Consider the following 12,212-nt stretch of genomic DNA (forward strand, 5'->3'; position numbering starts at 1 on the left):
GAGCAAGTGTGGACAACTTTTTAAAAACTGACATATAGCGCCTGGGTGGCTCAGTCATTAGGCGTCTGCCTTTGGCTCAGGTCATGATCCCAGGGTCCTGGGATCAAGCCCCGCATCGGGCTCCCTGCTTGGCGGGAAGCCAGCTTCTCCCTCTCCCACTCCCCCCGCTTGTATTCCCTCTCTCGCTGTCTCTCTTCTGTCAAATAAATAAATAAAATCTTTAAAAATAAATAAATAAATAAATATTGACATATAAATATAACAAATGGACAACTCTCAAAGGTATAGCTCAATGAATGTTAAAATCTGTAGACCCTTGTACACCTGTCACCCAGATCGAGGTATAGACTAGTCCCAGCTACTCCAGGGAGGACACTCTGTGCCCCCTTGATATCCCCAAAGATAACCACTATTTTGATTTATATCACCAAGGATTCTTTTTGCTTCTGGGATGTAGGCAACTTTTAAGAGATTTTGTTGATGGCTGGGCTCAGATTTACAGGCAGATAGTGTTCTTTTTTTTTTTTTTTTTTAAAGATTTTATTTATTTGAGAAAGAGAGAGCACAAGCAGAGGAAGCAGCAGAGGGAGAGGAAGAAGGAGTCTCCCTGCTGAACATGGAGCCTGATGCAGGACTTGATTCCAGGATCCTGGGATCATGACCTGAGCTGAAGGCAGAGGTTTAATGGACTGAGCTACCCAGGCACCCTAGGCAGATAATGTTCTTAATGGTGAGACGGGGTGGGCAACTGGAGTTTGGACTCTGTGGCGTAGCAAGTCCTTAACCTAGTTTTCCTGGGTGCTGTGTTTGTGTCTCCAAAGACTGCATGACCAAGACTTACTTCCCTAAGCCTCAGTTTCCCTACCTGAAGCTTGATCCTTTCCCCCTAACATTTCCTTTGGGTTATAGTAACGAATGGGAGAATTCACTGGAAGCAGTAAAACTTGGGGTTGTCCAGGCCTCTCTCTTTTTTTTTTTTTTACATTGGGCAAGCTATTTAACTTTTCTTTTTAAAGATTTTGTTTATTTATTTGACAGAGAGAGAGCACAAGCAGGCGGAGCTGCAGAGAGAGGGAGAAGCAGGCTCCCCACTGAGCAGGGAGCCCAATGTGGGGCTCGATCCCAGGACCCGGGGATCATGACCTGAGCTGAAGACAGATGCTTAACCTACTGAGCCACCCAGGCGCCCCTTGTCCAGGCCTCTTAATGCCTGCCTGGAGTCTAGAGCTCAAGTCACCAGGATGGGCGGGGCTAGGATCTGGGAGGCCCAAGAGTCCAGCCTGCCCAGCTGTGTTTAAGCAACTGACCTAGCAACAGGGTAGGCCTGACAAACACGTCTGGTCTTCTGGAGTCTCATCTGCTGTCTGTATCTTCAGGCCACTATGGCCCTGCTCAGGCCCCCGGTGCTTCTGCTTGCTCTGGTTGTCTCTGGTGAGGAGCCGGTGGGTGGGGGAACCCCAGTTCTCATGCCCCAACACACTCCACAGTGGAGTGGAATCGTGACTCTTCTCGGATAAGCTACCATGCAGGCAGGGGCTGTGGGAGAGCCAGGGAAGGGCAAAGATCTAACTCCCTGACCCTCATTCCTTATCGTGGCTGCTTCCTCAACCAAGTCTTCACTCCTGTTCTGCTCAATGTGCTGAGCCCTGGTTGGATGTGGGGGACAAGGAAGAGTTATGGTTGCTTGGCCCCGAGATGCGACCTGGCCCTGAGGCTGAAGAGCTCATCTATGTGGTTCCATGAGCCTGGGGGGCCTCCAGCCTGAATTGTCTCTTTCTCACAGAACTCCATTGCCTGCCCTGGTTCATAAATGTCTCTGAAAGCCAGGGACCTGGCACCGTCATTCATTCCTTCTCCTTCAACTGCACTGCTCACATGCCCGTCCTGGAGTTGGTCCATGTGCAGCCACCCACCACCTTCTTCAACCAACCCAGCTTGAGCAGGTGGCAGAAGATCTATGTGGGCATGGTAGGGTCATGGGCCCAGATGGGAACCATGGGGAGGCAAGGGCAGGCCCTTAATTCACCAAACCAGAGGTAGTGTAGGGGGATGGAGCGCCTAGAGTCCCACATGACGCTGCCCATCTGCCACAGGTGACCTTAAGCAGCTCGGCCCGGCTGGACGCCCTAGCGGTGAGCCACTATGAACTGCAGCTTCGGTTCACATGTGGCAACCATGTGATGGAGATACCACTCTATGTGGATGTGTACCGGGACCCTGGCTATAGCCCATGCGCTGGCCGATTTGCCAGCCCAGGTGAGGCCAGGGGCAGCAGGCGGGGGGTGAGAGGGCATGGCCTGAACAGAGCCTCCCTGACCTCCCCTCTGGCTAGCTGGGGAAATCATTCAGGTTCGGGAAACAGTCACACCTGGGGCCCAGCTGTACACTCTGCTGCTCCCAGGCCTGGAACTCCAGCGTGCCCAGGTGAGCCCAGCACATGGACAGTGGGGGGACAGGATGGGGGAGGCACATGGGGAAACCAAGCCTGGCCCCTCCTTGGCCCAGCTCCTCTCTGGCCAAACACAGACTGCAGAGAGACCCTTTAGTGTCCACTAAGCCTCTGCGTGATGCATGTTCTTGGAAAGAGCCACTGAGGGCTGCCCACCCCCAGTGACCATGGCTGTTCCTACAAGGACATCTTAAGGGCTTGTGTTCTTTCAGGTTCTCCTGTGTGTTCTGAATTCTTTATGAAAATTCTGTATCACTTTTGTAATCCCCCCCCAAAATGTTGCTAAACAAACAAACAAAAAAGAACAAAATAATTGATTTAAAAGCAGAAAAGATTGAGGATCAGGGCCAGGGGTCAGGGTGGAGGTTGGGGAGCCACCCAGTGATGGGTTATGGGAGAGCTGGGTATGGGCAGGTACCAGCTGGGTTGTTGGGGGATTTGGGGGCACTGGGGGCTGCGGCTGGGGCCTCCAGCATCCCTGTCCTGTCAGATAAGCATCAACAGTGCCCAGGACCCTCCATACTTCCCTGGACCTTTCTCCATCAATGGGCAAGGTTGGCTGCTGGCACCATCCCAGGGCCTCAAAGGCCAGGCTAAAAAGGTGAGCTTGACTTGGAACCTGGGGATACCCATGGATGGGGCATGCAATGGACACAATTTCCTGGAGGTTTGTTTGTTCTTGGCCTCTTAAATTTTGCTGCCCTGCTCAGACGTAGCCCACATCCGTACCTGTTTCCACATGCTGGCTGTTCTCCCACGTTGGCCTGGTTCTGTGCTGGGTTCTGGAGTTCCAGAAAGAAAAGGGATCCCTGGCTCTGGGAGCTCTCCCTTTAATAGAACTGAGAGTGTTCAGAGCAGTCACACAGGAAGAGAAAGTTCTGGGTAAAGTGGCTCGTCTGGAGGTTAGAGAAGTTCCTTCCTTTTTTTTTAAAGATTTTATTTATTCATTTGACAGAGAGAGAGAACACAAGCAGGGGGAATGGGAGAGGGAGAAGCGGGCTTCCCGCGGAGCAGGGAGCCCGATGAGGGACTCGATCCCAGGACCCCGGGATCATGACCTGAGCCAAAGGCAGACGCCTAATGACTGAGCCACCCAGGCATCCCGAGAAGTTCCTTCTTTAAAACTTCCATGTCTTGGGCGCCTGGGTGGCTCAGTTGGTTAAGCGACTGCCTTCAGCTCAGGTCATGATCCTGGAGTCCCGGGATCGAGTCCCATATCGGACTCCTTGCTCAGCAGGGGGTCTGCTTCTCCCTCTGACCCTCTCCCCTCTCATGTGCTCTCTCTCTCTCAGTCTCTCTCTCAAATAAATAAATAAAATCTTTAAAAAAAAAAGATTTAAAACTTCCATGTCTTAATGATTGGTTCTTAGCAACTCTAAGATGGTATCATATTGTGAATGACTCAGATATCACACTGTTTTGGGCTGTTTGCATCCTAAAAGAAAAACTTTTGGCCCCCAAGAACGGGACTCAAAGGAGTACCTGTCAGCAGAATGACAGGTATTGGGGTAGAGTGAGGGTTAGGGCTCCTTGTCCGTGGAGGGCCTGAGGCAGGGGGTGCCTGTTTGCAGGGAAGACTAGGCACACACATACAGTAGACACACTAGTCCCCTTCCTGTTCTGTGTGCACCACAGGTTTTCCAGCTTCAGATTTTGGTGACCTTTGGCCAAAATCGAAGCTGCCATGGGATGCTGAAGGTGAAAGTTTTGCGTGTTCCCTCCAGTCAGATCTCCTTCCTGTAAGGCTTCCCTACCCTGGGTACAGTGGGGGTGGCCAGGCCTAGCCCCAGGGAATTAGGAGTAAGGTTAAGGTGTGGCTCTGCTGGAGTGTCCCCAGCTAGCTCCTGTATAAGGGAACTCCTGGGGGAGGGGCCTGTGGACAGGGCTAGGGGTGGTGTGAGCGGGCATGAGCTAGTGCCCCCCCTTTTGGTCCAGGGGGCAGGCCCCAAATATCACCATCCTGGACGACCTGGCCCCCGGCAGTAAGGTGGTTCAGGTTCGAGCCCGGGGCTTCGACGTGCGCTACGAAATCCTCTCCCCAGTGCCCTGCCCGCTCTTCTCCATCGGACGTGGTGAGGGGCCCTGGGGGTGGGGGTGGTGCGGGATGCCTCTGCGGCTGGTCCAGAGTGACCCGCGCTACCTCCTCGCCCTCCTGAGAAACGAGGCTGGAGCCGAGGCAGACAGGGGCGCGGTGGCGTTTGGAGGCTGGGCTAGAATTAGAGGCGAGCCTCGGAGGAGGTGGTGAGAAGTGCCAGGCTCAGCGCCCTCCCGCTGCGGTGGATCCGGTGGGAGGCTGGGGACAGGACTGAGCTGGGGGAGGGGCTAAATCAGCATTCCCCACCCCTACCCTGCCCAGAGGACGGCGTGGTCCGCACCACCGCGCCCCTGGAGTTGGCACAGGCCCGGGGCGCGGCAGTCACTAGGCTGCAGGTGAAGGCCTATGAGCGGCTCAGGCCGTGGGCCAGTGTTGACCTCGATCTCACCGTGAACGTGCATTCGGTCAACCGCTGGCCCCCGCGCTGCCTCCCAGCGATGCTCGTGTGAGTATACAGGAACCTTACCTAAGCTATTGGGGTGATGGCCATGGCTCGTGGTCCTGTTCGACTCTTGCCCTGCGGCCCACACTCTGCTCCCAGGACTGAAATCCCCGAGACCACACCGGTGGGCACGGTGCTGAACACCTTCACTTGCACTGATCCAGACTCTCCTGGCTCCACCCTCGACTACGAGCTGCGGATCCACAGCCCTCCTGGCCCAGCTAGCCTCTGCCTTCGAGGCAGGGCCTTGGAGGTGCCCAGTCCCCGCCTCCGGACCTATGTGCAGGGTGCTCGGCACAGGAAGGTGGAGGGTTGGGGGACAAGGGTCTGTGGGAGCTGAGACCGTGGCGGTGAAGGAGATGGTGGTAAAGTCAATCTGCTTTGTAGTCCAGAAAACAGAGGCTCAGGGTTGACTATGTGTGGATGCCCTGACCTGATGCAGCCCAGTGTGGCTCTAGGCTCACCCAGGCCTTGGCTCAGCCTCACTCTGTGACCCCTCTGGCCAGGTGAATGCCACACTGGACTGTGACACTCCTGGGGCCTGCTTTCAGCATGCAGCCTCCATCCTGGTGCTTGATGGTGGTCGGCCCCTGATGACCAGTGAGTGACCATACCCAGGCCTGGACATTCAGGACAGGGCTGTTCTGTACTCCTCTCCCTAGCCTCAAGATAGGGTCACCTCTCCTCCCACAGAAACCAATAGGGCAGGGTTGTCTCCAGGTCAGACCCCTAAGGTGGGGCATTATCTCTCTTCTCCTTGACATCTAGCATCCCCCCCCCCCCCCGCCACCGTGAGGAATGGCTATTGCTCTTCCTTCCTCCAGACCCACTCCCTCCTTAGACCCCCAGGGCAGGGCCATGTCTCCCTCCTCAGACCCCAGGGAAGGGCTGGGCACCCCCCGGCCAGCTCCGTGACTGCCAAATGGCTTCCAGCTGAGGTGCCGGTATTGGTGATGGTGACTCCTGTCAATGAGTTCTCCCCAGCCTGTGTCCCACACACATTCCGGATCCGGGAGGATGCAGGGCCCCACACCCTGCTGGGCTCTGTGGTGGGCACGGACAAGGATTACCCACACAACGGCATTGAGTACGACATCTCTGGTGGGCCCACCGCCTTCTCTGTGGACCATCTCAGCGGTACTCGCACCCCAGGGCTGGGATGGAGGGGTGGAACCAGAGTTGACTGCAGGCTGAGGCTGGGGGCACCTCTTCTAGGGGAGGTTCACCTCCTGGGATCTTTGGACTATGAGCTGCAGAAATTGTACAGGCTCACAGTCCTAGTGACCGACCAGAGCCAAGACCAGGACCCCACCCACCGCCGCTCTGGCTCCTGCACCATTACCATTGAGGTTGAGGTAATTGAGCCCCGAGGCCTTGGCAAAACTTGGAAAGTGTTCAGATCTTCCTCTGGCATTCTACTTTTCTACACTGGGCTTAAGTTTCCTCCATTGGTTGGCTGGAGGGAAGTGGTGCCTCATAATGGAAACCTTTGGAACCTGTTTTCTGACTTCTAGGCTCTGGCTGTAGTTGGGGGAGACTGAGGGGCTGGCCTGGGGAATTGGGGGTGACCTGGCTACCCTCCTGCAGGATGTGAACGACCATGCCCCCGAGTGCCAGCCCCCATTTCAGGAACTCACCATCTACGCTCCCCTGGGCCGTAGTGTGGAGGTGACCAAGGTGTCCTGTTGGGTTCCTCAGGAGCCACAGCGTCTGGTCTTTTCCTACAGCATCGTGGGAGGTGAGGGCCGTGGGGACCTCCTGGCTGTTGGGGAAGGAGCAGGCCGAGGCCAGCAATGATCGCCTTCCTCTGCCACTCTGCTTTCAGGGAATAGTCAGAGCCGATTCAGCCTGCAAGGACCCATCCTGGTGCACAACAACATGTTGGGGCCCCCCTGGCCAGAGCAGCCCCATACTCATGAGCTATTGATCCGGGTGGCTGATGCAGGTCCCTCCACTCCCCACCTCAGCACCACAGCCACTGTCATTGTGCATCTCGTTCCCTGGAGCACCAGCACAGTGGCCACCCGCACCCGCAAAGCTGCAGTGAGGGGGACCCTTGGGACCTTGGGAGGTGGGGAGAGAGGATCTTGAAGGGGGATGAGACCCAGTTTTCCAGGCGGAGCAATGGGGGAAGGCACTCCAGAGGGAGCCGTTGAGTGTTAAGAGCCTAGCAATTTGGAAGAGCAACTCTGCGGTGTGTGGTGGCCCAACTCTTGGAGGGGTCTGAAGGCTGGATGATCAGGACATTTTGGAAGGGCTGTGGCCCCCATTTCAGGTGCCTTCAATGATGACACCCCTGCTTGTGACAGACACGGAGGCTTTCTGGCAGCCGGAACCCTGGTTTGTGGTGGTGCTGACCGTGACCAGTGCCCTCTTTCTCTTGGCTCTGGGCTGGCTCTTCAGCAGGCTCTTCCAGGGGTAAGGTTCCTATCCCTCTGCTCTCTGCCTCACCCCAGCCCACTAATGGACCCCATCTGTGATAGGTGGTTTCACCAAGATTTGATGACAATGCCCGAGGTGATGTGCAGACAAACTGATATTAATGGGAGCTGCTCTCCCTCCAGAGGTCCTCAGGTCAGAGGCGGAGAGGCACTGGGAGCAAGTTGTCTCCCTTATTGGCAAAGCCCGGTCTTGGAGTGGGGTAGGTGTGGATGAGACCCAGTGCTTGAGACTCAGAGTTTGTCGTGCATTGGGCATTTATCCCTATTTCTGACCCCGTACCCTCCGCTTCAAACCTGATCTGCCCCTACAAATGAGGTTTTTTTTGTGGGCACAGGACTGAATCCAGGGGAAGGTGGGGGTAACAATGTGGGCATTGCCTACAGACATTGGCTATCCCCAGTATAAAGGGGCAGATAAATGGTGCTGGTTCCTGGAGCCAGCAGGTCTGCTGCCCTCACTGATTGGTCCCTCCTCCTGGCCTTTTAGGTTGGCCCAGATGCTACAGACACGAAGAAAACCAGCCCAGGCTCTGCTACTAAACAGGTCAGCCTCCTTTGCATACCTCTATGCCTAGAGTCCATCCCTTAAACTCACGCTGGGACCAAGAGCCTTTTCCTTTATTCCTACTCTTACTTTGCCCTAGTATCCAGGGAACTGAGGAGTCCATTGAGGGGTTCGTGGAGGCACCGAGGATGGAGATGCCCCAGACACCTAGCAGTGTCATGAGCTTGGTATGCCAACCTGCCATCCTGTATAGTGGGCACTGAGGCTGTTCTAGAGTACTCCCCTGTCAAGCCTGCCTCCTTGTGGATGGCTACCCCTGTGGTAGAGCCCATGGCAGCATCATCAGGATGGAGGAAACAGGTGGGCCCCTGACCCCCTTGGGAGCAGACCTCCAGCTGCTCCCTGGGGGCAGGGCTCAACTCATTGCCTCCTCTCATTCTTCCCATCAGCAGCTCTTTGACGGCAGAGCACAGGACTCCCGTGAGTCCCCCTCTTCCCAAACCACTCTCCACCTGGGTCCACTTTCTCTCCTCAGCCCATCTCAGCATCTCCTTTTACCACCAGGCATCCGCTATTTGCTCTTTCCCTGAGTGGGGTCTATTCTCACCCCCATTCGCATTTCAGCCAACGTTTCTCAAACACCTGTTGGACCAGAAGGTGACTCAGACCTGGTCTGGTTCCTGCCTATGGCAGAAATCGTGGTGAGGGAAGAGGCCCTCAGATATTACACTGTCATCAGTGATTTATGGCAGAGTAATCTGGCACTGGGCTTCGGGGGGGCTGGTGTCCAGTTTGTGGGAATCAAGGATGCTTCCCTGTGCATTTGAGCCAGACTTCACAGGATTGCTGAGAAAGGAGGGAGGGGACAAGTTGGATCAAGGAGCTGGAGGGTCTCACCAACGGTTCTGGAAGGTCTTCCCCTACCTTTAAGGGAAGGAGGCTATTCTTCTGAGGCCAGCAGTGCCCTCTCTCCCTCCTGTTTATCTGAGCTCAGGTACAGGCAGAGATTACCTGTTCAACACGCTCACAGGAGCCCGGCGCTGGCTCTGAGGCCAAGAAGCTGCTTCACTATGTGTGGAATTTCTTTTTCCCATGATCACGGGCTGAGTCTTCAAGTTGATTCAACAATAAACAAAATTACAAACAGCAGAGTCCCAGCCTTGTAATCCACCTGTGGGAGAAGCTCTGGGATCTGTGCTTCCTTGTTCTCATTTGGAGAGGGCCTTGCCTCCGGGAACCCTCTAGGGAGTAGTAGGATTATTATTATTTTTTAAAGATTTTATTTATTTATTTGAAAGAGAGAGAATGAGAGAGAGAGCACATGAGAGGGGGGAGGGGCAGAGGGAGAAGCAGACTCCCCGCCGAGCAGGGAGCCCGATGCGGGACTCGATCCCGGGACTCCAGGATCATGACCTGAGCCGAAGGCAGTTGCTTAACCGACTGAGCCACCCAGGCGCCCAGTAGGATTATTTTTCTTTTGAGAAGGCATTGGATGATGCTCTGCCTGACCGTGATTAACGCCGAGATAAGAGGCTGTTATCCTTGCTAGGGACATAGGAGGCCTCCGTTCAGCCCGTCCCTTTAGAGACCACCTGCTCTAGCGGATGGGGAGGGCCGGGGAGCTTCCATTTCCCACTGAACAGAGGATATTGTTGCTGCTTGAGGGCCCTTACCAACCTCCAGTGCCATTTGCAGTCTGTGTGTGGACGTTGTCTTGGGAAGGATCTGGAACTTTTTCACTGAGGTGAGAGTTGGTGCAGACTTGAGAACCCTGTGGCAAGGATGGCCATGGAGGGATTGATGGTAGCCCCCTTCTGACAGGATATTTCCACTTATTCCTGATCTGTTTCTTCTGGTTTCTTGGCCCTCAGCCCTCCCAATGCTGAGCTGAGCTGAGCCATTGCACATAGCCAGGTGGCCTACAATAACCCGCAGGAGTGCAGGTTCTGTTGGATGCAGTGCTGGCTCACTCCCCTTGCGGGGCCTGGAATCAGGTCTCAGGTTACTGCCAGCTCTCCAAGAGGACCTGCTCTCTGGATAGAGGCTACCTTTACTGAGATGGCCCTAAGTTCTTTCAATATTCTCCCCTCTGCCAAGTCTGTGAACCTGAACCCTCTCAGGGCAATGGAGGACCTCCCTTCCTAAGCCAGTTATGCTGTCCCAGGTCGGGGAAGAAGCTGTAGGAAAAACATGCTTCATGGTGCTCCCCTGAAAGTGAGGGTGTTAAAGCTGGCCCAGTGGCAGCAACCTGATAGCAGGCTGTTACTGGAAGTGGTTATAGGCAGACTTTCCTGAGCACTCACCCTGGTCTAAGGGCTCATTTGTTATCCTCATTTTATAGATGGGGCAACTAAGGCTCAAAAGTCACATAACTAGCTAGTTCTGGCACTTGATGTGGTTCCAGGCTGTGTGATTGCATTTGAGCTCCTAACCCTGAAGCCAAGCCCAGAGTTAGGTGCTCTGTACCAGGAACAAGGGATAACCATTTTCCTAGGACTCACAGTCAGCCTCTGAGATAGATCATGCTAATCCAGGGCAAAAGCTGTGTCAGGCACTCAAGACAAGATGCTCTAGGGCAGGAAGAGGAGTTTCTTTTGTGTGCCAGGGCTTGTGCTGGGCACTGAACTCAAGGCAGAAGGACAAACGTGGGCAATGGGCCAGGGACTGCTTGGGGTTAGCACACATGGCTGCACCTCGCCACTGATGAGAGGCAACGCTGGGGAAGGCGTTGGGAAGTGGGTATTATGCTTTGAAATCAGTAGGAGGAGGTACGAGATCCGGTGCCTCCATTTCCAGAGGTGGCGTGACCTTGGCCAGGCCTCCCCCTCTGCGCCTCAGTTTCCTCACCAGTGAACCTAGACAACAAGCCCTCCCTTCCAGGGTGGGTGGCAAAAAAATCATATAGCACACAGCAGGCATTCTTTAAGTGTGCGCGCGTGTGTGAGAAGACGCTGCCGGCTTCGCAAAAAGGCTGCCCACGCAAAAAGGCCAAGGGCGGTAGAGCCTCAGAGCCTCCAGTAAAAGCTCTGCCGCCAGCAACTCTGGGAACGGCGCGCATGCGCCAGCCCTCGCCGTCACAGTCACGTCCCAAGGCGTTCGGCAGGGGCCGTGAGAGGCAGGCTCTGAGTGACAGGTCGGCCGACCTGTCAGCGAGAAGCACTCCCTTAGGCGTCGGATGAAGAGGCTGTTGATTGGAGACATCCTCAGCTGGGGCGGTTCTTCGCCGTCCTGGTTACTATGACGCCCGGCCCCTGCCCCCTCGGCTGGCCGCCATCTTGTTGTTGATCCGTACCCAGTGGGCAGCGCCGGGAGCTGGACCGAGCGGCCGGTGTTGGGCCGCTGCTGCGGGGCTCATCCACCTGCGCTGCCTGCCGGGGGCGGGCCGAAACCTGGAGGCCCGGGGGGCCCAGCTCCCGTGGGGAGCCGTGGGCGCCCGCTGCCCGGGCCGGGCCGGTGAGTGACAGGAGCCGGGCCGAAAGACCGGCCTGACGCCGGCGGGGCGGGCGGCGGCGGGCGCGGGGTTGGAGCTGGCGCGCGCGGGGCCGGGGCATCCGCCAAGCATCGTTCACACATCGCTCGAGCGTCCTGACCCGCCGCCCGTGGAGCCTCCCACACGCCAGCGCCGAGGCCGGTGAACGGCCGCGGGGAGAGGTCGGAGAGCCCTGCGCCCAAAGGCCGGCCTGCGGGGTAGCGGGAAATTATCTCCTCTGACCCGCATCCCTGAAACGTGTCCATTGCCAGCCTGATGCTCTCGGGAGTCTTCTGTTGCTCCCGAGTGAGAAATACACACCTACCTCTTTCTTAGATGTGGTTCCTGCGAGTGTTTTTCACTTAGTTGAAAACTAAGACTAGACGAAACAGGCCAAAGCCCCCACGAACCCAGGCAGGCCAGTGTCACGGCCCTGTGATTCTGGCAGGGCTAACGCTCTGCCTGGCTCCTGTGCTCCTTGGAGCTCAGTGTTTGCTTCTTCCTGAAGAGCCTGCTTAAATGTCCAAGATGCCCGAGTTTTATTTTGGAACATAATTTCTTTGGTTTCTGACCATTTTTTGGACTTGTGGTAAGGTCTTCTTTTTGCTCTAGAAGAAAGTGAGTATTATGGTGATGACTTGGTTTTATCTTCTAAAGAGGTAGATACTCTGCCAGTGTCATCAGGAGACACAGGAAATGTAGGACTGTATTAGAGTCAGAAAAAGAAATGAAACTTACTTTTGTCGTTGTGGATGGTATGGAACTGTCAAATTAACTTTTAAGAGACTAGATGTATTTTGCCCAATGAAAA

At 55.4% G+C, this 12,212-nt stretch overlaps 2 protein-coding genes across 2 annotated transcripts in view; both read left to right on the forward strand.

Moving 5' to 3' along the window:
- The first annotated feature begins 1,382 nt into the window (after positions 1 to 1,382).
- On the forward strand, positions 1,383 to 8,982 carry CDHR4 (cadherin related family member 4). Its single transcript, XM_021687027.2, has 19 exons — positions 1,383 to 1,431; positions 1,784 to 1,968; positions 2,094 to 2,256; positions 2,333 to 2,424; positions 2,940 to 3,050; positions 4,085 to 4,188; positions 4,385 to 4,521; positions 4,806 to 4,989; positions 5,086 to 5,239; positions 5,493 to 5,586; positions 5,920 to 6,123; positions 6,202 to 6,341; positions 6,574 to 6,724; positions 6,812 to 7,029; positions 7,262 to 7,404; positions 7,915 to 7,971; positions 8,072 to 8,159; positions 8,385 to 8,412; positions 8,927 to 8,982. The coding sequence occupies exons 1-19, from the start codon at positions 1,383 to 1,385 to the stop codon at positions 8,980 to 8,982; spliced, it is 2,358 nt and encodes a 785-aa protein (XP_021542702.2).
- A 2,222-nt stretch (positions 8,983 to 11,204) lies between these two features.
- The window catches only part of IP6K1 (inositol hexakisphosphate kinase 1), a 56,656-nt gene continuing 55,648 nt past the window's right edge, over positions 11,205 to 12,212 (forward strand). Inside the window, exon 1 of the mRNA XM_021686882.1 lies at positions 11,205 to 11,385. The gene's annotated coding sequence lies outside the window, so the exon portion shown is untranslated. The remainder of the gene's footprint in view (positions 11,386 to 12,212) is intronic.

Source organism: Neomonachus schauinslandi, chromosome 1 (genome assembly GCF_002201575.2).
Source record: "Neomonachus schauinslandi chromosome 1, ASM220157v2, whole genome shotgun sequence".
Classification (NCBI taxonomy): domain Eukaryota; kingdom Metazoa; phylum Chordata; class Mammalia; order Carnivora; family Phocidae; genus Neomonachus; species Neomonachus schauinslandi.

Bases quoted from the DNA above. Each gene is read 5' to 3' on its own strand.
- CDHR4 (XM_021687027.2), top strand. From the start codon at position 1,383: ATGGCCCTGCTCAGGCCCCCGGTGCTTCTGCTTGCTCTGGTTGTCTCT. The intron at 6,124-6,201 runs GTACTCGCACCC...CACCTCTTCTAG, and splicing joins CTCTGTGGACCATCTCAGCG to GGGAGGTTCACCTCCTGGGA. The intron at 6,342-6,573 runs GTAATTGAGCCC...ACCCTCCTGCAG, and splicing joins CCATTACCATTGAGGTTGAG to GATGTGAACGACCATGCCCC.